Genomic DNA, 25,668 nt, shown 5'->3' with positions numbered 1-25,668 from the left:
GTGTTGTGACATTAACCACACCTCGCCAGTTCCACTTTTCGTTTGAGACCTTGTGTTTATTGGATTTGGCCGCTTGTGAAACTATGTAGGCACCATGGTTCTTTTCGAGGGCGCCGCTCGTAAGCCGCACTGTGGAGCGCCATGGCAAACTGGGAGCGAAACAAGAGGATCTTACTGGAGCTGCTGAAGCTGCCCGAGAACAGACTTTGTGCAGATTGCGGCGTGCCCGGTGAGGCTCGACTCAGATGTTCTCCTGTCGAGAACACCAACCACTAACCTTTTCATCTCCGGCAGATCCCGACTGGGCGTCTTACAAGTTGGGCTTGTTTATCTGTCTGAACTGTTCCGGTATCCACCGTAATCTGTCCAGTCGGGTAAAGTCCATAAAGCTTGACTACTGGGAAGATGCGCTTGTAGAGGTAGAAACACACGTGATACTTTACAAATGTTTTGATGAAAAAAAACAAACAGTTGGAGTGCCTAACAGTTCTCTAACAGTATTTATTTTGCTGTGCCTTGGAAGTTGATGAAATCCAGCGGCAATGCTCGAGCCAGAGCTTTGTATGAAAAAGCACTTCCTCCTTACTACTACCGGCCACAGCAGACTGACTGTGCGTAAGTAGGTTTTTATTTTCAATCTCAAAAATGAGCCCACGTCATCTCTTTATTGGTCACGTTGAGCGAAAGGGAGGTAGGTTTGGGATTAGCTCGAAGAAACCTTTGAGCTTGCAAATACAGCTTCTCCTCCCTCATGTGTGTTTGTTGAAACCCCTAGAGTGTTAAGAGAGCAGTGGATACGAGCCAAATATGAAAGACTGGAATTCACAGGCGAGACCAAGTATCCACCTCCGTCTTATAGCACAGGTGTTGTTTGCTCCTCTCTGCCACGAATCAGCCATGAACTGTCGTCGGGTTGAAGTTTCTCTTTTTTTCCATTTGATTCCAGGCTTCTATGAAGGCATGCTATGGAAGAAAGGCAAGGAGAACACACAGTTTCTCAAAAGAAAGTTTGTCTTGTCTGAGAGGGAATTCACGCTGGCTTACTACAACAAGGACAATGTAAGTTAGCTTGCAAATAGCGCTCAAGTATTTTGACCACCAAAAGGGATGTGGCATGTCTACATTTTCTTTAGGAGTCCAAAGGTCCAAAAGCGCTCATTTCTATCAAGCACTTGAATGTAACATTTCAGCCAGAGAAGATTGGTCATCCCCATGGGATGCAGATTACTTACCTGGACAACGACCACACCAGGAGCCTTTTTGTGTATCATGAAAGTCCTGAGGTGGGACTGCGTGATCATCTGAATGTTTTTCCTTCCCTGTTCTCATTGACTTTGGCGCTGCTGATGGGTTTCTTTTGCATTCAAGGAAATAGTCACATGGTACAACGCCCTTCGTGCCGCTCGCTATGCATACCTAAAGACGGCGTACCCGACCGGGACAGACGCCGACGTAAGCACCCAAAACATTTTCAATGATGAACTCTGATCAGATGTATGAAGTGAGAATCTCGAACTGTCATTGTCAGCTGGTACCAAATATAACACCAAACTACCTTAAAGAGGGATATATGGAAAAAACAGGGCCGTCGGTAAGTTGTTCCACTCCAACTGCATCGGCCATTTGCTTGTATTGTATTGTATATGTTCGTACTATTTTTACCAGCAAAAGGAACCATTCAAAAAGAGGTGGTTCATTTTGGATTCCCAAAACAGGAAGTTGCTCTACTTCAAAGGCTGTTTGGTGAGAACAAAAACAAACGCTTGTATTACCTTGTGGTCAAGTCCCTCGTCTGAAAGTCGTTGTGAATGTAAGGATGCTGAGGAGCTGGGGGTCATCTTCCTTGGCACAGAACGCGACAGCTACTCTGTTAGGGATTGTGTCCCAAAGCACACCCGTGGAAACAAGTGGAAGTTCGGCCTCATGGTGGAAACACCCGAACGGCAATTTGTCTTCATGTGCGAGCGTGAGAGTGAGCAAAGAGAGTGGCTGGACTCACTCAGACAGGTCATGTCCAGGCCTATGACACCACAGGATTATACTAGTAAGAATGGCAATTTGGCAATTGTGAGTGAGCACAAGGGTCGTCGGCAAATGGTCATTATTTTTGTTTCTTTGTCTTTGCAGCTGAAACCAACATCAGGAATAAGCGATGAAAATTGGAAAGCAGGATTTGAATGACACAGCAACAACATCGGCAGTGTGCCATGAAATGACTTTGTTACTGTTGAAATGACAATTGGAATCGTTTTTATCGAGGACTTACATTTATTTTGGACTATATACATATACTTCTGACAGTCCATTTTTCCAACTATTTCCTTATTTTGTAGCTCAGGATTTGAATGACACAGCAACAACATCTGAATGCTCATCTGCAGTGTGCCATGAAATGACTTTGTTACTGTTGAAATGACAATTGGAATCGTTTTTATTGAGGACTTACATTTATTTTGGACTATATACATATACCTCTGACAGTCAATTTTTCCAACTATTTCCTTATTTTGTAGCTCAGAGTCATTTTGTATCGTCATGGCTGCACTGTAGCCTTTGCGAAGCATTTGCAGTTCACCTTTGTGACACCTGGGGGCAGCATTCCACGTTTTATAACACCAAATGAAGTTTGTCCGTTTATGACTCGCCGTCTTTGCCGCCGGTTAGTGGAGGTCAGGCGTGCGAAATACTATGGGACCGCCGAAAACGTGAATTCCATTCAGAAATCGTGGCGCATAGCAGTCGGCTATTTTAAAAATGCAATAGCACTGAGCTCACAAAGTGTCCTCTGTTCCGTAACGTGTGAAGAATTTGAAGAGCGACACCAAAAAGCCACCGTCCGTTTTGTCCTACAAAGGCAGGCAGGCAGGCAGGCAGGCAGGCAGGCGCCCAGTTTGACAGTAGTGGCTGGCTGGGCCTGACGTAAGAGCAACTACCGAAGAAGTGACAGCCAACGAGGGGACTTCATGAAGCAATAGACTGTCCCTTATTCTGGATTAAAAACATGAGGAAGGACGTGAGGATACTGCTCGTCGGGGAACGTAAGTAGCGAGTGTGTTGTGGCTCGGCTGCAAAGCAAAGCGCTTATCCGCTTATGCTGTGGGCTAGCGAGGAGGCTAATAGCTAGCACTTCACTGTCCCACTGTGATGCATGGCAACAAACAAAAAGAAGCTCTACGAATATATCTTGCTCATCATCCGCGATCAGAGTATGTTTAGGATCTATGGTTTGCCACCTGAAACAAAAGATCAAGTGATGATTATAAATGACATTCAATACATCCATTTTGATGGAAGGTTTTTATTTGATTTTTTTACATCTGCACAGCCAAGGTGGGGAAGACGTCACTGATCATGTCTCTGGTCAGTGAGGAGTTTCCTGATGAGGTGATCATTTATACATGCAAATCTTGGTTAAATAAATGGATTGTTTGTTGGTGCTATTTTCTTTTTTTTGCCCAACATGTCAGGTTCCTCTGCGAGCTGAGGAAATCACCATCCCCGCAGACGTCACCCCAGAGAGGGTCCCCACACACATTGTGGATTACTCGGGTACTGTGTTGTTTGTTTGCTGTCTGGTCTGCTCCAACATGGAAAAACACCTTTCTTGTTTGTTGACATCTTGCAGAAGCAGAGCAATCAGATGAGCAGCTCTATCAAGAAATATCTAAAGTGGGTTTCATTTTTGCTCAATAACTTGTTTCAACAGTTTGCAGTGTTTTCCCTCCATAAATGCCAGGCTGATTTGGACTATTTTCCACAGGCAAATGTTATCTGCATAGTGTACTCTGTCAACAACAAGAAGTCAATTGAAAAGGTGAGCCAAGATCCTGCCGCTGTGGCTGTTGTTGATTTGGTCTGGGTGTGTCTCGAACAATGGAAATGCATCGTAGTATTAGTAACCCTGAAGCGAACCTACAAGCGCATTTATTTACTGTTAAAACTGACAATCTAAAATGGAGCATTGTTAACGATGTAAATGCCGATTTTTTTTATTTTTTATATACATATTATTTTTCTCCCAGGTGACAAGCCACTGGATTCCCCTTATCAATGACAGAATAGACAAAGACAGCAGGTGGGTGTTTTATTTTTTTTAGTTGCGCTCCGTTTAAGGTGCTTTTCATCCAAATACTAAAAAAATATGATTGTATTGTTGCATACATTGTATACATGATTGTATATGAATGTCAGTTATAGCTAAATCATGTTTTAAATGGTGGTCATTAGGTTTAACATGGTAGTACTTTGGTGCTTGTGACGTGTGTGTGTATATATGTATATATTTTTTCTCCCCAGGGTACCATTGATCCTTGTGGGCAATAAGTCTGACCTGGTGGAGCACAGCAGCATGGAGACCATCCTGCCTATTATGAATCAATACCAGGACATTGAGACGTGTGTCGAGGTAAGATAACATGACCAGATGGAGACCCGCTAATTTGGAGGTCGGAACGCGCCGACTGTGCAATCGTCATAATTACGATGCATATTTGAATGGAAAAACACTACTCGGCCCCAAATATATAATTGAGCATGCATGGCAAGTCGTGTATGACAAGATGAACCTGTACTTGAGACAGCTACAAATATGCGAGTCAAGCCCAATCAGTTGCTCACAGGCTTCTGACCTCGTTTGCGCCCCGACATTAAATGGATTGATATCGTTGAGCGACCAATCAGGCTTGGGAATGTGAAGGAGTCTGGTTTTTGTTCGGCGACGTGAGCCTTATTGACGAGACGAGCGACAGGCCAGGCCAGGGTGTTAGATTAGCTGCAAAGCCAAAGTAGAAAGAAGGGAGGACAGGACAGGACAGGACAGGACAGAAGTGTGGCCACTTAGAAGTGGAAATAGTTTGGACACTCCATCATGTGGCAATTTATCTAAACAGGCATGCCGTGCCTGCCATTTCTCACCGCCAATAATAGTTAAGCGGATGCTCCTTTTTTCCCCTCGTAGTGCTCGGCCAAAAATCTGAAGAACATCTCCGAGTTGTTCTACTATGCCCAGAAGGCAGTTCTCCACCCGACAGGACCTCTGTACTGTCCAGAAGACAAGGAGGTGAGTGTTGCAATTTTGCCGATGGAGATATTTTGCTCTCGGAATTTTCAATATAGACATGTGCGTGTTTATCTGTCTGACAGCTGAAGTCTTCTTGCATCAAGGCTTTAACTAGAATCTTTAAAGTGTCCGACCTGGACAACGACGGCATCCTGAATGACAACGAGCTCAATTTCTTTCAGGTAATCCGTCATCGTATCGCGTCTGCGCTCAAATACTGCACTTTCCGGCGTCATGCTGACATCGTATCGCTACAGAGTTGTGATTATTATCTTGTTTGTTTTTTTCATGTAGAGAACGTGCTTCAACACGCCACTGGCGTCCCAGGCCTTAGAGGATGTTAAAAATGTAGTCAGGAGAAACATGGCCGATGGAGTGAAGGATAACGGGCTCACGCTTAAAGGTTGGACGTCGTTGCTCAACGCTAATATGAGAGGAATTGTTTGCTCAGCTCCTCTCCTCCTTCATTTCAGGCTTCTTGTTCCTGCACACTCTTTTCATACAGCGCGGCCGACACGAGACCACCTGGACTGTGCTCAGGAGGTTTGGTTACGACGACGACCTGGAGCTCACGCAGGAATATCTCTTCCCTGTGTAAGTTGCTTTGAGGCAGTGACTTTTGGTGAGTGGCTCACAATTTCTCCCTCTTTCAGAGTCAAGATTCCTCCTGACTGCACCACGGAGCTAAACCACAACGCTTACCTCTTTCTTCAGAGCGTCTTCGACAAGCACGACAAAGTGAGTGCGACAATGTCTCGACATGTTGTTCTCAGATTAAGACTGTCGAGGTGTGCGTCTTCAGGACCGAGATTGTGCGCTATCGCCAGAGGAGGTGAAGGACCTGTTCAAAGTATTTCCCTACACGCCGTGGGGTCCGGACGTCAACCACACAGTGTGCACTAATGAGGAGGGATGGATCACATACCAAGGATACCTCTCCCAGTGGACGTGAGGGTTTTTTTTTTTTTTTACTTTATGTGTTTACAAAAACTCACGTCCAACTGCCTCGCAGGTTAACGACATATTTGGATGTCCAGCGGAGTTTGGAGTATTTGGGTTATCTGGGCTATTCCATCATCTACGAGCAGGAGTCCCAAGCCGCTGCGATCACAGGTAGACGATGCAAGAAAAAAAGAAAAATCTGAATGAGAAGAGTTAATATAGGTCTGCTTTTGATTTTCAGTGACACGAAACAAAGGCATCGATCTACAGAAGAAACAGACCCAGCGCAGTGTGTTCCGCTGCAACGTCCTCGGCGCCCGAGCTAGCGGGAAGAGCGGCTTCTTGCAGGCCTTCCTGGGAAAGAACCTTCAGGTCGGTCCACGAATGCAGGACAATCCCGTTGCGATCGACAAATGAATTTAGCCCTCGGAAAGGCCACCGGCGAGCTAGCGCGTTAGCAGTCGTTTGATTCTCATGGGTTTTGTTTTTGTCCCCATAGCGACAGAGGCGGATTAGAGAAGATCACAAGTCCCTGTACGCCATCAGCACAACCTATGTGTATGGTCAAGAGAAGTACCTGCTGGTAGGTGACTTTTCAATTGCTTCGAAACGATTTGCTCGGTCGGTGCAAATGTTCAAACTTTCTGTATGTGTACATCCTGAGTGTAGTGAATTTGAGAAGAGCTCTAGAGTGAAGTTGACCATGTTTGCTTTTCACCAAATCTCCTTCCAGCTCCATGAGATGATGCCCGATTTCGATTTCATGTCAGAAGTGGACCTCGCTTGCGATGTGGTCTGCCTGGTCTACGACGTCGGCAATCCGCGTTCTTTTGAATACTGCGCCAAAATCTACAAGGTGTGACACACTTGCTTTTGCGCTTTTCGCCCAACGGTGATAAAGTGCAAATGTTGTTTGTGTGCGTGTGACAGCAATACTTGATCGACAGCAAGACCCCGTGCGTGGTGATAGCCGCCAAATCGGACCTGCACGAAGCGCGGCAGCAGTATAGCCTTTCGCCGCAGGAGTTTTGCCGCAAACACAAGCTCCACCCGCCCCAGCCGTTTACGTGCAACACCACCGAGGCCCCCGGCAAAGACCTCTACACCAGGATCACCACCATGGCCATGTACCCGTGAGTACCCGACCGGAGCCTTCGATGGACATTGGAGGTCTTTGAGGGTGTCTTAACTCCTTCAAAACGCTCCCATGAGATCGGCTTTCCGAGCAGATTAACCGCCACTAAGCCGCTCAAGCCCTCGGAATCGCATTTGAGCTTTCCGGAAATTGTGTTGTCTGAACGCGGTGGAGTGAACTAAATGGCTTACTTAGCTACAATCAATTTGGCTTCTGATTGACTCTGTGTTATTTAAGCAGGCAGCCAACACAGATGTTCTTTTTAAAAAAAGCAAAAAAAAAAGCATCCCTCCTCTGCTCTAAGGTCTCCTCCATCCCGCTTGCATGTGTTTTACGCCTGTTGTCTGTTTTGCATGCGCGTGCGTACACGCATTCTCGTGTGTGTGTTCTTGCCCCCGCAGCCACGCCCGTCTCCGCTGCATGTGCGCCTGCAACAAGTGCACCTATTGCCTGTGTCAGAACCTCCTCAAGATGGAGTTGCTGCGCACCATTAAGGCCCAACTGCGCAGGGTCGTTCACAACAGGTTGATCATGTTGAGCCATATCTTGTGTTTGGGCATAGTCGCTCGCACTCCTTCTGTCTAGTTGTGGAGCAGCTGCAGAGGTGACGTGATGGCAGCTTCTTAGACGCCCCGCCCCGCCCCGCCCCATAGTGTGCGCCCTTGTGTCATATTTGAAAGATGTACTTGAAATGGTAAATGGTAGGGTTCATTAGCTGCATGATAGATCATACAAAGCAAAATCTTGTGTTTGTTGTTCTTTCCCCACTGTGTAGTGAAGCGCAAGAAATTGTTCCAGATGTATATTTTGGAGATGCAGAAGTGAATGTGCATTATTTCTAAAAACAAAACAAAGGAGCAGATTACATCAATGTTAGCATCTCACCTGGTCTGTGTTGCCGTCTCACCAGGCACATGGCGCAAGCAGACCTGAAGAACTCCACTTTCTGGTTGCGGGCCAGCGTAGGCGCCACCGTGTTTGCCGTGCTGGGCTTCGCCATGTACAGAGCGCTTCTCAAACAACGGTGATGGGACGGCAGCGGCAGACGTCTGCATCCTCTTTCCCGCCGTGGTTCTCGTCCCGTCCTGTCCCGTCCCGTCCGGTCGTCACCCGTGCGACCGACCGGCTTACCTACTGCCTGCTTGATCCCGCCACATTCATCCTTTCATAGTAAGAAACCATTTTATATGCATTTAATCATCAAGTGTCAATCCTGTTTTGGTTTGTGGGGGTTGAAGTCAAATGCAACTTGCGAATGCCTACCAGTCAATTCTCAGACACGGACATTGTGTCCATATTTGTTTTTAGTTTTTCTCAGGTCAAGTTGAGGCAACCACAACGGGACTTGAGTGTGTTAATAGATGTGTATATGCAGTATATTCTGGATGTTGTCCTGAAAAAGGTTTTAGCAATGACCTGGTGGCCTCTTGCACCATCTAGTGGCGTCCAAACAAACTTCATTTTAACACTCATGGATGTTATGCAGCCGTTTATTTGGATTTAATTTATAAATGTGTCAACCTGTTCACATGCTACAAATATATTTTTCTTGTATTTTTGTATTTAGCGCTCTCAAGGCTATTTCCTCGCTGTTTTTAACTTGTCTTGGTTTGCAACTAGCTCTGTATGTACTTCTCGTTTGTTAGAATAACTAATAGCCAAGTCCCCCTTCCACATACACACACGGCAATCTTTCACAACTTTGTGTATAATTGGGTCAAATGGCGGCTAATTTCACAAGTCAAAGAAATGATTTTAAATAATGAATAAATTGCATTTACACCCATTGACGTGTTTGTCGTCTTGGAAAGAACAATACAAGAGTGACAAGACATGCACGTTACGTACACGCACATACAGTCCAATGCACATTTTAGAGTCACAGTACACGTAATCACTTTTCACAATTGAACTCATGTTACCCTTAAAAGCGTTCCCAACTTGAACAGAAATTGGCTACAAGTTTTAAAAATAGAATGTTTACAGAATCATTTCACAAACAGTAAGACTCCTGGAAAGTGGAAACTGTTTTAAATTCTTCATAATAGCTTTAAATTTGGTCAGACATCATGTTAGCAATCATTTGCGCAAAACTTGAAATAATATCACATTTTCGGGACACCCTGTATACAATATTAGTAGTGTTAAATCATCTGCATAATTCATCGTACATAGATATGAAATATAAATGAAAATTTAGACAATTATATTTGAACAAGGAATCAATTCATGCTTTCATTATGTGTGTCAGTTACAAGTGTTTTGTCCTAAAGCATATACACTAAAACTCACTTTCCTACTTTTACAACCATAATTGGAGCTTCACAAGTGGATAACTATATATATAGATGGATGTAGAAGATAAATACATTTTACTCTCCTTCCAAAATGTACTTAAAATGTCAGGAAACAACAAGGGAAGGAAGTATGAGAGCAGCATTCAGCTGAGCGACTGCTCTCTGATGAACTCCTCGAGGACGGTGATGATGCGGCAGGCTTCGGGCAGGTCGCTGTGCTCGGCCCGGGCGTTCTGCAGGAGCACGTCGCCGTTGCCGCAGCCCTGCAGGAACTGGCAGCAGCGAAACAGAGCGTAGTGGCTCATCTCGGCCTGACGCACAAAGCGCTTCAGGCTGTTCATGTCCTGGATGGCCTGCCAAGCCAAGACGACGTGCATGAGTTGCTTCCTCCCTCCAGTAAATCAAAGTGTGTTCTCCCACCTTCAGTTTGAAGTTCTCCAGGATCTGTCTGAGGAGGAAGGGGTTGGCCCTTTCGGCGGCATTCAAAAAGGCCTGACTCCAGTCCTCGCAGAAGCGGTTATTGACTGGAATACAAAATCCACACAAGATTTTGACGCCTGGGCCGCGGCGGCAGCGCCAGGTTGACTTACCGGTGTTGGTGAAGGTGGGCGGCGTGACGGCGCAGTCCAGGGTCAGGTGGGAATGCGCGTCCTCGGACATGGCCTTGCAGAGGGAGGCCGCCGTGGTGTCTTGCTGCGACAGGCCCTGCAAACTGGCTGCTTTGATGAACCTGAATGAACGTGACGTTACAACATGCACAAAGCACCGAGGAAAACAACGCCTCTCACCGGGACACGTCTGTCTTCGTCCTGTCGTCCGCATTGGTGACCTCCACGTGATTGTGACTCAGAGCCTGGATGAAGGTGAGCGAATCTGCTTTAGTATTGTTTTCAATCAAACCTACTACATCTCATGCCCGTGACACTTACGGCGTGCAGCAGGAAGCTGATGTTGCTCTGGACCAACTGCACCACACGGTAAATGTGCATGACAGACTCTTCGTACCAGCGACTCAAATAGGGACGTAGCTCCGTCTCCAGATTTTGGAGCTGTCGCATACAGACACATACTAGCGTCTTTGGCTTTTTGAAAAGCGCTATACAAATTTAATGAATTATTATTATACTGTACACTTGTATGACGACAAAAGAATGCTTTTTTCTGTACCTCGGGCGTTTGCAGACTGCTGCGCAAGCCTTGAACATACTTATCGAGCTCCAGCCTATACGTGCAGCAGTCAAGGAACACGGCAAGATGAGTGAAGATGCGACATGCCGATAAGGACCAAAAAAGGATATAAGTTGAGTCCTTTTTCGGAACCTCCCAAGAAGCAGATGACGTGTCCGTTGCCATCGGCGTCGGGTTGGTCCGGAGATCGCTCCTGCTCCAGAAGACAGCAGTAGCAGCCCACTGCCTGCTCCGGGAGACTGAGTTCCACCGTGGCGATATTGCCCATCCCTCCCAGCAGGGCTCCTTTGTTCAGCCTCCTGGCGATGTACGTGCGAAGCTCGGGTTCCGCCTCGACGGGAAGGCTGCTGTCAATCAGAGTCAAGCTGGAAGGCGGAAGGCACAGTGGTCAGTACGATACATGCATGGAATGAATGGGCCATGAAGAACTGGGAAGCCACTGAACAGGAAGCAGATGGAGAAAGCACAGTGGAATTTAATAGATGACCTGCATCAGGAGTGGGGAACCTTATTATTATTATTATGATGATGACGACATCAGAAGCCAATGATTGCTGAGCAAGTGACAATGAGATGATAATAAATGTAATGTTGCTCCCCGAGGCAGCCTGCGGATGTGCACAAAAAGTGAGAGGAGAGCGAGATGGCGGCGGGCGGCGGCTGGCACAGGCGGGGCACACTGCTCCTGGGTTACCTAAAGTCCTCCTGACTGGTTGTGGAGTCTGTGCGCCTCTGGTTCCAAGCCACATTTTCCTCTGGAGCCTCCGATCTATGACATGATGCACTTTTATCATCAAATTTTCACATATGGTGCTTGCAGGTGAGGAAGGAATACAATGTTCAACTGTAATGCAACCATGAGACCAGAAATAGATGGGTAGGTCGGTAGATCAGGGGTCTCAAACTCCAGTCCTGGGGGGCCGTATTCCTACATGTTTTCCAAGTTTCCCTCGTTAAACACACCCAATTCAAATGATCAGTTCATCCTCACATTCATAATTGAATCAGGTGGAAACTTGGAAAACATGTAGGAATGCGACCCCCCCCCCCCCCCCCCCCCCGAGGACTGGACTTTGAGACCCCTGTCGGTAGCTAGATTGATAACTATTAAACCCAAAGAACAAACAATTAATGATGCTAAGAAATGCAACAATGCTAGTTACCTCGTGCCCTCATAGAGATAAATGGCATAATAGCAGTTCAACTGAGTCTTCTGGCCGTAAGATGCGATTTCCTCGCTTTCAAAGTCATCTTTCTCCTCCACGTCAATGGAATCTTGGAATGACGACGTCTGGGATGTAAACATGATCCTGACAAAGCGAGCAGGCGGGAGCCAATTGTTTGTTTGGTCGTTACGTGTCGGCGATGCCCTGGTTTTCCTTTGCTCTTTTAAAGGAACAAAAACAAGCGATATGATGTCGCCCGAATGCAAATTGTAAACATGTTCTTTTTGAAATGCGCATGCGCCAACCATGTACGTTTTTAAATAAGTCCGACTGTAACAAGTTGTATAATCTTAACGCCGAGGGAAAATGTTGAAATAAGATACCGTCACTCTAATTTGTGAAACCTGGAAACCTTGGGAGGAATCATTTAAACGATTAGAGTTAGTTGACACGTGTAGGGGTTTTGTTAACTGAACAGAATTTTGAGATTGTTATGAAATCAATTTAGTCAACTCTGTGATGCCTTTTTACTATAAGTGGATATTTTCGAACAAATTATGGGTACAAATAATTTAATTAATAACAGGGTCCCTATTGTATCCATTATTTGTTGCTGTTCGAATTATCACTGCGCTTGAAAATGCCCAAACGGAAGCCGTCAGGAGTCAGTTTCAGTCAACGTGCTCATTTGAACAAGAACCGCTACGAGGGACGGTCGAGGAGCGGCCCTGCATTAATAAATCAACGAAAAGTCAATATTGTACGTATGGTACCGTAAGATTTTGATTGAAACACATAAAGTGTTGCGATAGGTTTGTTATCTCGGTAGTAAGGAGCGCATTTATGTTGGCTGAAGTTTTCTTCAATTATTTTTTGTAACGCATTAGCTCGTGTGCTAGCTTTAGCATTAGCACCACCTTGCGCAACGTGTTCAACAAGTTTGCAACTAATATTAGCTGACATCAACGCCTTAACTGCGGTTAATAAACCTATTCGAGTTGTTTACATGGTAACAGTAATTGTGTTGGGCGTCTTTGTTCGGGTTAGTGTTGTGATCATATTTGATTCGTGGCCGTCACATGTGAGCACGATGCCTTGAAACTTTCCATTCGACCAGGCCCGAGCTGGAAGGGCAATTTCACTAGCGGACTCTTTTCTGTTGATCTCATGTGAAGCAGAACACACCATCGACATAATAGTTTATTGTTGTTTTCGTGTGAGTTGATTTGCTGTAGCCGTTCCACATCTGTGACGATTTATTTTCACTAAAAATCCAAATTAGACACGACGGCCCTGCTACGTAGCTAAGTTAGCTGACTTTTAGCCTCACGTTTTCTCAGCCAAAGCGTAGAACTCGGGACCATCAAGCAAGGCTTTCAGTTCGCACATCATCTCGTATTACACTCGAAGGGTTTGGATCGGAATGTGTTTACACGTACACGCATTCGTAGATTAAATGCATTTAAATGATTGAGCGGGTGGCGTGGGGGTTGGGATTGGATTAACTTGAAGGATTAAGCCTGCTTGTAGATTTTAACCGCTCGTGTTGTTTAATCTACTCGTTTTGGGCCTCTAGCCTCTTCCTAAAGTTGATTTCGAGCCGGTTATTTAGCCAGGAATGGCTGAAGCACTTGAGTACAAGTACACAAATGTGTTTGAATTTAAAATGGAAGTCTCGATTCAACTCGTCTTTGTGAATAAAAATAAAGTACAGATTTCCCATCACTGTTTTCAACACTCATTATCTCCGTTTTTTTGGGAAATGATGCATGACATACAACTGACTCTCACTGATGGGCTTTGTACTCATACTGTCTGATCTCAAGACTACTTCTTGACGACCCCCACCCTCTTCGCTATGTGTTATCAGTTCGTAAGAGCAAATGAATGTGCACAGGATGGAGTGGCAGCCAGATGAGCAGGGACTGCAGCAGGTCCTCCAGCTGCTTAAGGACTCGCAATCACCCGACACAGCAACGCAAAGAGCCGTCCAAGAAGTATCCTGACTTTGTCACATGAAAAAAACACACATTTTGTCTCTGAATGTTGGAAAATTGATGGAAAATAGGAGTTCCATGAAGAATTGCTGTTGCTCAATATGGATCTTTAAATGATCATTATCAAATAATTATTAGACCAATATGGAAGTTAAAATAATCAAATATTTGATCCTTAACCGCTAATCTAGAAACTTGAACAACTCAACCAGTTCCCTGATTTCAACAACTATCTCATCTTTGTCCTTACAAGACTCAAAAGTGAAGGTAAGCCACTGAAACGCGATCATTATTATTTTTATTTTTTTTCTTCAATAAAAACGCCAATTCATCTTGCACCATTTTTTTATACTTATACCTTCAAAGTGTGTCCCGTATCTGGAACCCTTGCTTCTTAACAGACGAGCCGACTCGCTCTCTCAGCGGTCTGATTCTGAAGAACAATGTTAAGGCCCATTACCAGAACTTCCCGCCAACTGTTGCTGAATTCATCAAGCGGGAATGCGTCAACAATATTGGCGACCCCTCGCCCCTCATCCGCGCCACCATCGGTGAGTGTCGATCTCATCTCATCACGCCCTTTGCCGCCTTTGGAGGTGATGCATATCGTCAACCTGACTACCCGTGAAGGTTTTTCTACTCATACTGTCTGATCCAGAGATGCCGGCAGCCCTCCGCGGACACTCTCGTGCTTCCACCGGGGACTAAAATCCTGCCTGCGCTTTGTCTTTTAGGCATCTTGATTACAACAATTTCCTCCAAGGGAGAGCTGCAGTCGTGGCCTGAGCTCCTGCCCCAGCTCTGCAATCTGCTCAACTCGGAGGACTACAATACATGCGAGGTACATCACATTCTCAGAAGAAAAGATTCTGAAAATTCGATCAGCGGGCTCAATTTCTTTGCGCCCGTGTCTCAGGGCTCGTTCGGAGCACTGCAGAAGATCTGCGAGGACTCGTCGGAGCTGCTGGACAGCGACGCTTTGAACAGACCGCTCAACATCATGATACCCAAATTCCTTCAGTTCTTCAAGCACTGCAACTCCAAAATTAGGTACAAGGCGGAAGCCTGCTTTATCTTCCCGTATAAATTGCATTCAAATGAATGTTGTGGTGTGCCTGCGCAGGTCCCACGCCATAGCTTGTGTCAACCAGTTCATCATTGGCAGAGCACAGGCCCTCATGAACAACATTGACACATTCATCGAGGTTGGTGTTTGGATGCCCGAATCAATCAGAGCTCGATTCTTATTCTTTTTTTGACGGACAGATGTTTGTTTTCCCACCTGCACGTCACCTCTTTAGAGCCTCTTTGCGCTGGCAGCGGACGAGGACTCCGAAGTCAGAAAGAACGTTTGCCGAGCTCTGGTCATGCTTCTGGAGGTCCGCATCGATCGGCTCATCCCCCAAATGCACAGCATCATCCAGGTAAGGGAACCAAACCAACCGCAGCTCATTCAACTCTGACTCTTTTCAACCTAATTTGTAGCGCATCTGGACATGATGACACACCCAGCTCATTGATTCACAATGATACCTTAAGTTCCTAAACTTCTGATCCAGATTTGCTGCAGCTCAATGCCAGAACCTTGTTTGAGCTGTGCTGCGGTCGTTGCCAACATGTTTTCGCTCTTCTCGTGCAGTACATGCTGCAGCGCACACAAGACCCGGATGAGAACGTCGCTCTGGAAGCCTGCGAGTTTTGGTTGACTCTTGCTGAGCAGCCCATCTGCAAGGAGATGCTGTCAGGACACCTGGTGCAGTGAGTAACAAACATTTATTGCAGTTGTCTCACTAGATTGATCAGTTTGTGAGATTTTTGCTTTGACTTTTTCCTCCCCCACATCCTCATGTAGACTAACGCCGATCTTGGTGAATGGGATGAAGTATTCCGAGATAGATATCATACTGTTGAAGGTGAGTTGTTTTCCTGGTCCGTTAAAAGTACCGGGCAGTGTTTTGTAAACTAAATCTAATCTTGTTTAAGCAGCTGATAGAATTGAATTGGTCTCAAGTGGCTCTATGTTTTGACCAGGGAGACGTGGAGGAAGACGAGGCCGTACCAGACAGCGATCAGGACATCAAGCCACGTTTCCACAAGTCGCGGACGGTCACCTTGCAGCACGAAGGTTTAGAGGGCGGCGACAGCGAGGACATCGAAGACGACGACGACGACGATGACGACGACACGCTGTCTGACTGGAATCTGCGTGAGTAGAAATGCGGCCAAAAAAACAAACGGATCGACCAGGAGTTTGAAAATCAGGTCTCCATATCTGGAAGTGATGAAAAACCCAGCTCATTGATTAAAAGATGATACATTTTGTTCCTAAATGTTCTGATCCAGATTTTCCAGACCTGCATCCATTGGGATGTTACAATGGCTATGGCACATTTTGTACCCTCTTGGCCAATCGTCCGGTCAAATGAAATGTTCTTTGAAGGCTGCTTCCAAATCTTCTCGGTAGAAGGATGACAGGAATTGATTTGGATGCGCAGGAAAGTGTTCGGCGGCAGCGTTGGACGTGCTTGCCAACGTGTTTCGAGATGAGCTACTGCCCCACCTGCTGCCGCTCCTGAAGGGTTTGCTCTTCCATCCCGACTGGGTCGTCAAGGAATCCGGCATCCTCGTATTGGGCGCCATCGCCGAAGGTAAGATCCGTGAAAGCAAAATGGCGGGGAAATAATTGTCTTTGTGCCTTCCCCAGGCTGCATGCAAGGCATGGTACCTTACCTGCCCGAGCTCATCCCGCACCTTATCCTGTGTCTGAGTGACAAGAAGGCCCTGGTGCGCTCCATCGCCTGCTGGACCCTCAGTCGTTACGCGCATTGGGTGGTCTCCCAGCCCCCCGACTCCTACCTCAAGCCCCTCATGACGGAGCTTCTTAAGTGCATCCTGGACTCCAACAAGAGGGTCCAAGAAGCCGCCTGCAGGTGAGCATCTCCTGCGTGGCTTCCTCACGTGGAAATGATGACCCACCCAGCTCATTGAATAACAGTGATACATTTTGTTCCCATATTTTGTTCTGATCCACATCATTTTTTATCAAATCATTCGTTGACTGGTAGAGTCATTTCTGTGCCATAGATTAGATTAGTCATGTTGTTGTTGTTGTCCTCCATCTTTGTTTTCACCATAGCGCGTTTGCCACCTTAGAAGAGGAGGCATGCACAGAGCTTGTCCCATATTTAAGCTTCATCTTGGACACGCTGGTCTTTGCATTTGGAAAGTACCAGCACAAGAATCTCCTCATCCTCTACGATGCCATTGGAACACTTGCAGACTCGGTGGGCCACCACCTTAATCAGCCCGTAAGTACTGAAATATCTTCCGCACGTTCATTCGTTTAGGTGTTTCATCATTTTTTTTCTTTCAGGAGTATATTCAAAAGCTGATGCCCCCTCTCATCGCAAAGTGGAATGAGCTCAAGGATGAGGACAAGGATCTTTTCCCTCTTTTGGAGGTAAATATTCCCAAATCTAATACAAGGTTTTGATTTGAAAATGTCCCTTTTCTGCCAGTGTTTGTCTTCAGTCGCCACGGCACTTCAGAGTGGCTTCCTGCCGTACTGCGAACCTGTTTACCAGCGGTGCGTCACACTTGTCCAGAAGACTTTAGCTCAGGCTATGGTGAGGAGGCCTTTTTTCTTCTTCTTTTTCTCTTCTCTCTCTCTCTCCTTGTTTAGCCCAGACATTTATACCGAGGCGCGACCTTTGCAGATGTACAACCAGCACCCTGACCAGTATGAGGCCCCTGATAAGGATTTCATGATCGTGGCCCTGGATCTGCTCAGTGGCCTGGCTGAAGGTCTGGGAAGTCATGTGGAGCAACTCGTAGCCCGGTCTAATATCATGACGCTGCTTTTCCAGTGCATGCAGGTACAAATGGGCGAGCGTGTTCTTTTTTGTCTGTCTTGGATGTTGATGCTCAGATTGGACAAACACTAAGCCTGCTGTTAGACGAGCGCTAATGAGATATTTGTGTTGCAGGATACGATGCCAGAAGTGAGGCAAAGCTCCTTTGCTCTCTTGGGAGATTTGACAAAGGTCTGCTTCCTGCATGTGAAACCTTGCATTGGTGAGTGTTTTTCAAAACTCATGACACCACCACACTTTGTTTATTGTAAAAAAAAAAAAAAAAGAATTTGGGTGCGTCTTGTTTCCAGCTGAGTTTATGCCCATCCTCGGCCTCAATCTGAACCCAGAGTTTATTTCGGTGTGTAACAACGCCACCTGGGCCATTGGGGAAATTGCCATGCAAATGGGTGAGTGGAGAAGTTGATGGCAGCCGCCATGTTTGCCATGCCATATAATAGATAAGGTTGCTTATGTGTTTTTGTCCTTTTCTTCTCTCTAGGTGCAGAAATGCAGCTTTACGTTGGAGTGGTTTTGCCCCACCTGGTGGAGATCATCAATCGACCCAACACGCCAAAGACCCTGCTGGAAAACACGGGTATGTATGCATGTGAATTGTGAAGTGTTTCTCTTTTTTGATTGAAGCAATGATATTCTGAATACTTTTGTCCTTCATGTGCAGCCATTACAATAGGCAGACTGGGTTATGTCTGTCCTCAGGAAGTGGCGCCACAGCTTCAACATTTCATTCGGCCATGGTGAGTCATGGTCTTTTTTTTTTTTCTTCTTCTTCTTCTTCAAAATCATTCAAACTCCCCCATATGTTAACTTATCATTCTGCACCACAATGTTGGTTGAGCATGACTTTGAAGACCCGGTCAGCCTGCATTCATGTGAATTTTGATTTTTGTCTTGCCAGGTGCACATCGCTGAGGAATATCAGGGATAACGAAGAGAAAGATTCAGCCTTCCGTGGGATCTGCGTGATGATTGGCGTCAACCCGGCCGGTGTTGTGCAGGTGAGCTGACGTGATCACCGAGCAGATTCATCTTGTGACCCCTTGATAATAAAAGCAAGCTCTTTGTGTTCAGGACTTCATTTTCTTTTGTGATGCTGTGGCCTCCTGGGTCAACCCAAAGGATGACCTGAGGGACATGTTTTATAAGGTTAGTGACATCAATTGTTTGAATTTAAATGATTCGGTGCATCTCGGGTGGGCTCGTCACACTGTGATGATCACTTCTAAGACATTCGAAATCTGACACACTCTGCGGATGACCTTTTTTAATCTGAGAAGTGCGGAAGAGCTGCCCCAGAAATGTTTTTTTTCCCTAGGAATTCTCAACATTTGAGCTATTCATGGACATGAAGTTCCAATTTGTGTGGGTCAAACTTTATTGAGCATCGACCTCCTCCCTTTGCTAGATCCTGCACGGCTTCAAAGACCAGGTGGGTCAAGATAACTGGCAGCAGTTTTCAGAGCAGTTCCCTCCATTGTTGAAGGAGCGTCTGTCGGCATGCTACGGCGTCTAACAAGTCCACACTGGATGCTGACCCGTTCGGTACGTTTGCTCATTGAAAAAGCAATGAAAAGCATTTAGTCTCCATGTTTGACTTTTTCTTTTTTGGTGTCTCCTTTAGGTGAACATGGGGAGGGGTTACCAGGGGACTCATTGCACTGCCCAGCGTAGCAGGGAGGGACGATGTGGAGGGACGTGACGGGCCTTCACGTGGCAGAGGGTCCCCTCCCCACCTTTCCCTGTGCCCTGTGTCTCTGTAAGGGAGGGAGGGTGGGCGGTCGGGCGGGAGGGAGGGCTGGGTAAATTTAGGGATGTACGTATACCTCTTGGATTTCACGCCTCGCTAAATCCAACACGCTCAAAAGTGACATTCACCAATAGCACCACAGGGATTCAAGTTAGTTGGTGGTAAAAGGGGAGGCCCCCTCGCCTCCATTTGATTCAGTCTCAATAGTGTTGAGGGGCGGGGCTCGTCTTCTCGGTACATTCAAATCAGCATCGGGTGTCGTAGTCCCACATCTCCCAATGAATGCACAGTGCATTCATGTGTGTGTTAAAAGTAAGGGGCGGCACCTCTGGGCTTAGCCAGAGGCTAAAGAAAACACGCTTTTCTCATGTAATAAATGCAGGAAATGTGCATCAATAGTTGCACCTTTTTACAGGAAGTAATGCAGAAACCCTTTGGTGTGCAGGGCCTTTTCCTCTCGTCATCTGTACATGTATGATCCGATTGCATGTTGAATGAATGACTTGTGTAGTCATAATAAGGAGGCCCCTGATGTATAGCAATGAAGATGCTTGTTTTGTTTCCCCCCCTCTCCCACATTTGTCATCTTAATGTTCAAATGGGGTTCCGTGAATTATTCAAAGAGCTGAAATACTGTAGGCAGGTTAAGGATTCTGCTGCTGCTTCTGTCAAAACGTCAACTTTCAAAACGGACATAATGAAAAGAGAAGATGTAGGTTCTTACTGATATAAATGCACTTTTTTTTTTTTCCTTTTGTAAGAATTCTAGAATTTCTTGAGGGGGTTTATAAACCTGTCAGGATTGTTAGTCCATTTTAAGCAATGATTAAAAAAAAACAAAGGTTATACTTGAGGCCTCTTAACATAGTCATAATAATTTAGCTTCTAAAATTGAAGAGGCGGGACTACTTCAGTATTTTTCATCCCAGTGCAGCTTTGTGTAAAAACAAATTCCCCCTTCAATCCATTTTTTGAAGGCAAATGGCAGTCATTACGAAGATGTCATGAACCTTGCATGCGTTCCAATTTTTCTTTCTAATGCAGCCCTTTTAGGAGGGACTCTTGCGTAAGAGCTTTGCTGATGGCAATATGATGCTGAACTAATGGGGTAATGTTCCTGCTTTTGCTTCAGCTGGTAATTGACAGCTAGCTGACATGTTATTCCGCCTGTTGACACTGTGTCCGTACGTTCTGGCTGGAAATACACTGATCTCAATCGTTCAACCCGACACTGGATAGCTGGCTCGGGCCATCTTTCTCCAGCTTTGTCTTCTAGCCGTTGTCCATAGTGGACGATTGTATTGGCAGAATGCGTATGGCTTTTAGCCTGTGGGGTGTTTTGCTTCCATGTTATTTTGCACCAGCCCTACCCTAAGGTTATGTGCCGGGCATAGTTGGTCGGGGAAGGGGAAAAAAATGGTGTGGCCACTGCCATGAAACATTTGCCTGCCAGTTAAGGAACATGTAACTATCACCTTGTGTCCCTGAGTATTAGCTAGCTTTATTAATTTAGTTTATGACTTCAATGTTTTCGGCATGACCTTTTGTAGCACAATCGCATTGGCTCATTTAAAGCTGCTGAAATACAATATGCTCACTAATGACAATGCTTGTTCATTTTCTAGGCAAGAATTAAGGCAGGAGTTTCTTGCACATTGTAATAAGTGAAGATTTTTTTTATTTTTGTGCTTGTGGTATTTTAATTTATTTTATGTTTTTTGTGCGGTCTGTGCACAAATGTTTTTTTGGACTTCAAAAGTTTTTTTTCTTTTTATTCTTTTCATTTAAAGAACTATTTTATAGTGGACCATTTAATTGCATCAAATTTGATGTTGTGGTTGACAGAGTCTGGGCTGGGCGCATACCTTAGGGAAGACATCTGATTCATAACTTTGTTTATCAAGGCTGGCGACTTTCACCTCCCTTTTTGTTTAACTGTGGTGCAGGTGGGATGTCTGCTGATGTACTCCTTTTTAATTTTGTCAAAGGGGGAAAATAAAAGTTTTCTATTACACGGTCTCAATTCTTTTGTGCATAGAATTGAAATGAAATGTGTTGTTTTTTCTCCCTGGAGAAAGTTACTCCTCTACTGTCTACAGTTAAATACTTTTAAACACTGAAGAGAAAAACCTGGCTAGTGGAGCTTGATGGAAAAATAAGGTACGAAGTATGCTGTAGTTACTACAGTGTAGTACAATGGCCAAAATCGAAGTGCGCGTAAGCCTTTTTTTTTTCTTATTGCGCACGCTGATGAGGTAGTGTTGCACCCGGAAGTTGTAGTTCGCCCACATCTACTAAACAGCTGATTGGTACACTACTACGTTCTTCGTACATGTCAATCAGATGATTTTCGCTTTTGTGTCGTGTAAGAAGTGACCATCAGTTCAAGGCGTGATGACATCGTTTTGACTGTTGATTGCATCTATTTGACGTTCCCATAAAATGAGATCTAATGAGCGGTGTTTTCAATATTTGAACTAACAATTGGCTTTATGCTTCGGTGATTTGTGTTGCTATTCTGTGTAAGATAGCATTGCCGGCCGGGGAACTATGCAATCAGCAAAAGAAGTGATGTGTAGCTTTGTTGGGCATGTATAATGCTGCTGCTTCGGCTTCGGCTATGGATAACGCTCGGATAAACAAAGGGGCTGCAACCGGTAACGATGGAGAACAAAGTGGACAATGTCACGACTTTGTTTATAGGGAAGCCTCAAGTGCAGAGCTGCAAAGGTAAGACTGCAACTACCGATTGGAATGATGTCAAAATGACCCAATGCCGAGTGTTTCCCAAGCGAATTGCGTCAACCGCTTCCCTTTTCAAGTCATGTGAAATGTTGATTATGTACCTGCCGAAATAAACAAATCAATAAAAAAAAAAAAAAAAAACTGTATTGAACCCAAGACTCTTTACACTCTAAAAAGACACACTCACAACCACTAAAAGCAAGATGGCACAATAAAATAATGTTTGTGTCAAGTGAAACGAGTGGACCTCATCTTACTTCGGAATATAGCTACTGTGGACTTTTTTAGGTTAGCTGGCAACACGGGTTTATGCGCTAAATGTAAGTAAAGTTGCATTCTTCCATTTAGTTCAGCCAGGCTTCTGTAATTGTTCTCACACGGGCACAGATCTATGAATAAAGATACCAGATTTGTAGTAAATAACAAATGATTTTTGGAATCAATTCCCTCCAGTCTTCCGAATGCTGCTGCATGCCCTGAGGTCAGCGGGTTGCTGTCTTTGCCATGGGAAATGGTAACCCACATTGCCTCACACCTTCCTGCTCACTGTGTCATCTCTGTGCTGCCAAAGGTGAGTGAGTCATCTTCATCCCTCCATCTACCTTTTGACCCTGAAGCACCCGAAAGAGCAAAAATCTCATCTTTGCAGGTCTGTAATGCTTTGAGCAATGTCGGGAAGGACAAAACTACCTGGCAGCTGCGGGCACGCAGACTCATCGGGACGGAAGCTAGCTTTCCAGTGAGGCCGAGGGAAGATTTCGATTGGCCTTTTGCTTGCTTGGAAATGGAGACACTGATTACCTGCTGGACCAAAGTAGCGCAGGTCGTGACCAAGGAGCCTCGAGCTGATGCCGACTCGCGAGACCGAAGGGACTTGCAAAATGGCCAACCGGATGGAGCGGCTCTTAGGGAGCCCGAGCAGATGGTGGCTTATGATGATGACGACGACGAAGGGGTGTTTCTTGAACAAATGGGTGCTCAACTGCCGCCTGTTGTGCATGAGGCCCGATTGAGGGAAGTGCTGGAGGGAAGATTGGCCGATAATCCACAAGCGATGATCAAGGAAGATGGGGATGGCTCTTTATCTGACCGTCCTGATCACGGACAAGATTTGCTTCACCCTGGCTTTCAGGGCAATGCGGGACTTGTAGAAAAAGAGCGGCGGCAACCCCCCAGAAGTGTGAGTCCGCCGCCAGCCTTGGAATGCGTCACCCTCCTTTCGGGCCACATCGCGCAAGTGGACACGGTCCTCTTAATAGGGGGCCAGGGGGCCGTTTGCGCCACGGGCTCCAGAGATCGGGATGTTAAACTTTGGAATCTGCAGGCGGACTCCAGTCATATGTTGATGCACACGTTGAGAGGCCAGGGCCACTTCAACACCCATCAGGGCTGGGTGTGGAGTTTGGCATCTCAGGGACCCCTTCTGGCTTCGGGGGGCTTCGACAGCACCGTCAAGTTGTGGGACCTCCGGGCCGGTGGGGCGGAGAGGGGAGTGATCAGGACCGAAGCTGCCGTCACCTGCCTGTCCTATCTGCCAGATGTCTTGCTGGCCGGAACATTGAATGAGAAGATACAAATGTATGACCCTAGAGGTGAGACAGACGCCTTCGCTCCACTCCGTCCGTCCGTCCGTCCAAATTCAACAAGACGGTGGTCTCTTTTATTTGACTCCAAGCCGGCGTTCCCTTGGTGAGGACCCTGCGACACCACAGCTACGCCGTCTTTTGTCTGGCGGCCGACGACAAGTACATCATTTCGGCCAGTCGAGATCGCTCTTTGGTCGTACACGATCGCAGGGCGGACAAAAGCGTGTATAAAGTTCGGGTAAGTGTAAGCGCACCGTGGAAATGGTGCTCCTGTGACAGAGAGCGACTCCAGTTGTCTGCCTTTTTGTATTTTCAGCTGCGCTCTTACCTGTATTCCATGAGCTACACTGACGGCGAGATTTGGGGAGGCGACATGGGGGGCATGCTCCACTGTTTTTCCATGCAGCAGGGGGTCTGGAAGCACCTGGCACACTTGGATGTGGGCCACACGGCTAAGGTCACTGGCATTCACAAGTCCCCTGGAAGCCTCTACACTTGCTCCTCTGATTTTACTGTCAAGGTAATGTGTCGCAAACCTTGAATGGATCGATGATTGTCGACGTTCATGTAACTTTTGCCACCTGCCCGCAGGTGCACATCCCCTGCGGGCCCCCAAAGACAATATGCACCTTGCGCCACCAAGAAGGAGTCTGTGGGGTGAGTTCAATGCACGACTTGGCTATTTATATGGCGTCGACGTTCAACACAATCCACTCTGCTGCCATTTGGTGAATGTGACCGTATCGTATTTTGCCGGTTTTTTCCCTTCCGCCAGCTGAGCGTGGAGGCTGGAGTCCTGGCTGTCGCCTCAAGGGATATGTGTGTGGACATCTGGAGGCCCAAAAAGAATGACTTTTGACCAATACATTGGGGACATAAGATGTGCTCAGCATTTAAAAAACGTCTTTGATAGCTACAAGCTAAAATGATGTCAATAAAATCATAAAGTATGTCACCGCGTGTGTCGTGAAGCGACATGATGAGTTTCAACTTATGAAATAAACAACAAATCATTTTACACAATATTCAAGATGTATGGGTTTTTTTTTTTTTTCCTCAGTGTGACACTATTACAATCCAATCCTATTTTCAGAAAAGGGTTTCACTTACAGAGCATTCAAATGAAATGATGCGGATCAGGCTACACAAGCACGGTACAGATTTTGAAGTTAACGTCAAATGACGGCCAAATCTCCCGCTGAGTGCGTCATCTCAAATTAGGAGTCTCAAAGCAGCACGCAGGACTTCTTCTCTTTGAACGGGTTGGAAGAGGCAGCGACGCGGGTGAGGAGAGGATCGCTGCGCTTGTGCTCCTGGCAATACTGGACCAGGTCTCCTGCTGTGAGGGAGATCTAGGACGGAGGTAGACAGACACTGGTGCTTAAATGGCAACTTGTATCTTCCAAAAACAAGCACACGTACCTTAATCCTCTCCATGCTTGCCTCCAGCCGAAGCTGCTCCACCACCACTTTTTGCACCTGAGCGAAACTGTTACTGCAACTCATTTTCCTCAGGGTGACTTGCTGAATCCATGTGATGTCCTGCAGAAGAAGAAGAGATGCAAACACAGCCAAGTGTACTGCTTGAGAGGACTGTTCCCTGAAAAGCTCATCTTTTTGACCTGCACTACAATGTGATTCCCTGTTGGGTGGGGGTTGAGAGGCCCTTTGAAGGTTACTTGAAAGGGCAGCCTGCAAAGGTCACAAAGATCACTTTTTTTTTTTTAGATTAAACATTGATATGCCTTTCATAAAAGACATTTTTTCCAGGTATACTCCAACGATGTGAATGTCAATCGCTGTCCATCTTACAATTACTAATAGAATTTTATTTTGTGTGCAGAGGCATTCAATAAAAATCGGTTCTGGGAGTTGAGTACCAACACATACGCTTGAGGGCGCTAAGGAGCTAGATGACTGTTTGACAAACACCA

The 25,668-nt window shown here is 46.0% G+C and overlaps 6 protein-coding genes across 12 annotated transcripts; 4 read left to right on the top strand and 2 right to left on the bottom strand.

The window, feature by feature from the left end:
* Positions 1–19: 19 nt before the first annotated feature.
* Positions 20–2,968, top strand: adap2 (ArfGAP with dual PH domains 2). Of its 3 annotated transcripts, none has more exons than XM_037256019.1 (12): positions 20–229; positions 295–419; positions 524–615; positions 776–864; positions 947–1,059; positions 1,134–1,283; positions 1,369–1,452; positions 1,529–1,591; positions 1,666–1,743; positions 1,816–2,044; positions 2,128–2,190; positions 2,415–2,968. In XM_037256019.1, exons 1-11 carry the CDS (start codon positions 142–144, stop codon positions 2,154–2,156), a joined length of 1,140 nt encoding a protein of 379 aa, XP_037111914.1. In that variant the 5' UTR covers positions 20–141; the 3' UTR covers positions 2,157–2,190; positions 2,415–2,968. The 3 variants fall into 3 exon arrangements, with proteins under 3 accessions (XP_037111914.1, XP_037111912.1, XP_037111913.1); XM_037256017.1 differs by having other exon boundaries at positions 2,128–2,193; positions 2,362–2,968; XM_037256018.1 differs by having other exon boundaries at positions 2,235–2,444.
* rhot1a (ras homolog family member T1a) lies at positions 2,908–8,922 on the top strand. Of its 2 annotated transcripts, XM_037255905.1 has the most exons (20): positions 2,908–3,038; positions 3,326–3,384; positions 3,468–3,549; positions 3,626–3,669; positions 3,761–3,814; positions 4,023–4,075; positions 4,297–4,405; positions 4,958–5,059; positions 5,143–5,241; positions 5,354–5,462; positions 5,533–5,653; positions 5,713–5,797; positions 5,862–6,007; positions 6,072–6,172; positions 6,243–6,373; positions 6,501–6,584; positions 6,735–6,857; positions 6,932–7,134; positions 7,538–7,660; positions 8,047–8,922. In XM_037255905.1, the coding sequence occupies exons 1-20, from the start codon at positions 3,002–3,004 to the stop codon at positions 8,162–8,164; spliced, it is 1,983 nt and encodes a 660-aa protein (XP_037111800.1). In that variant the 5' UTR covers positions 2,908–3,001; the 3' UTR covers positions 8,165–8,922. The 2 variants fall into 2 exon arrangements, with proteins under 2 accessions (XP_037111800.1, XP_037111801.1); XM_037255906.1 differs by lacking the exon at positions 7,538–7,660.
* c8h17orf75 (chromosome 8 C17orf75 homolog) lies at positions 8,611–12,096 on the bottom strand. Of its 2 annotated transcripts, XM_037255971.1 has the most exons (9): positions 11,785–12,095; positions 11,316–11,390; positions 10,732–10,986; positions 10,601–10,661; positions 10,363–10,482; positions 10,222–10,286; positions 10,024–10,163; positions 9,854–9,957; positions 8,611–9,786 (listed from the first exon to the last, which is right to left on the bottom strand). In XM_037255971.1, exons 1-9 carry the CDS (start codon positions 12,093–12,095, stop codon positions 9,577–9,579), a joined length of 1,341 nt encoding a protein of 446 aa, XP_037111866.1. In that variant the 3' UTR covers positions 8,611–9,576. The 2 variants fall into 2 exon arrangements, with proteins under 2 accessions (XP_037111866.1, XP_037111867.1); XM_037255972.1 differs by lacking the exon at positions 11,316–11,390 and having other exon boundaries at positions 8,827–9,786; positions 11,785–12,096.
* A 308-nt stretch (positions 12,097–12,404) lies between these two features.
* Positions 12,405–21,415, top strand: LOC119125390 (transportin-2-like). 2 transcript variants are annotated; one of them, XM_037255849.1, is made up of 25 exons: positions 12,405–12,547; positions 13,685–13,784; positions 13,976–14,051; positions 14,186–14,335; positions 14,519–14,625; positions 14,701–14,834; positions 14,908–14,989; positions 15,086–15,208; positions 15,424–15,542; positions 15,637–15,697; positions 15,816–15,990; positions 16,280–16,432; positions 16,489–16,714; positions 16,921–17,092; positions 17,158–17,244; positions 17,303–17,410; positions 17,501–17,659; positions 17,771–17,858; positions 17,947–18,045; positions 18,138–18,233; positions 18,318–18,393; positions 18,555–18,654; positions 18,728–18,802; positions 19,062–19,198; positions 19,278–21,415. In XM_037255849.1, the coding sequence occupies exons 2-24, from the start codon at positions 13,686–13,688 to the stop codon at positions 19,167–19,169; spliced, it is 2,673 nt and encodes an 890-aa protein (XP_037111744.1). In that variant the 5' UTR covers positions 12,405–12,547; position 13,685; the 3' UTR covers positions 19,170–19,198; positions 19,278–21,415. The 2 variants fall into 2 exon arrangements, with proteins under 2 accessions (XP_037111744.1, XP_037111745.1); XM_037255850.1 differs by lacking the exons at positions 17,158–17,244; positions 17,303–17,410; positions 17,501–17,659; ... (6 more) ...; positions 19,062–19,198; positions 19,278–21,415 and having other exon boundaries at positions 16,850–16,921.
* Positions 21,416–21,664: 249 nt separating this feature from the next.
* On the top strand, positions 21,665–24,686 carry fbxw9 (F-box and WD repeat domain containing 9). Of its 2 annotated transcripts, none has more exons than XM_037255930.1 (7): positions 21,665–22,133; positions 22,602–22,719; positions 22,798–23,740; positions 23,824–23,966; positions 24,051–24,254; positions 24,326–24,391; positions 24,510–24,686. In XM_037255930.1, exons 1-7 carry the CDS (start codon positions 21,994–21,996, stop codon positions 24,591–24,593), a joined length of 1,698 nt encoding a protein of 565 aa, XP_037111825.1. In that variant the 5' UTR covers positions 21,665–21,993; the 3' UTR covers positions 24,594–24,686. The 2 variants fall into 2 exon arrangements, with proteins under 2 accessions (XP_037111825.1, XP_037111823.1); XM_037255928.1 differs by having other exon boundaries at positions 23,824–23,972.
* A 61-nt stretch (positions 24,687–24,747) lies between these two features.
* Positions 24,748–25,417, bottom strand: LOC119125534 (guanine nucleotide-binding protein G(I)/G(S)/G(O) subunit gamma-7-like). The gene is made up of 2 exons (XM_037256129.1): positions 25,157–25,417; positions 24,748–25,086 (listed from the first exon to the last, which is right to left on the bottom strand). Exons 1-2 carry the CDS (start codon positions 25,238–25,240, stop codon positions 24,961–24,963), a joined length of 210 nt encoding a protein of 69 aa, XP_037112024.1. The 5' UTR covers positions 25,241–25,417; the 3' UTR covers positions 24,748–24,960.
* Between the last annotated feature and the right edge of the window lie 251 nt (positions 25,418–25,668).

Source organism: Syngnathus acus, chromosome 8 (assembly GCF_901709675.1).
Source record: "Syngnathus acus chromosome 8, fSynAcu1.2, whole genome shotgun sequence".
NCBI lineage: Eukaryota > Metazoa > Chordata > Actinopteri > Syngnathiformes > Syngnathidae > Syngnathus > Syngnathus acus.
This window is presented reverse-complemented; position numbering and strand designations above follow the sequence as displayed.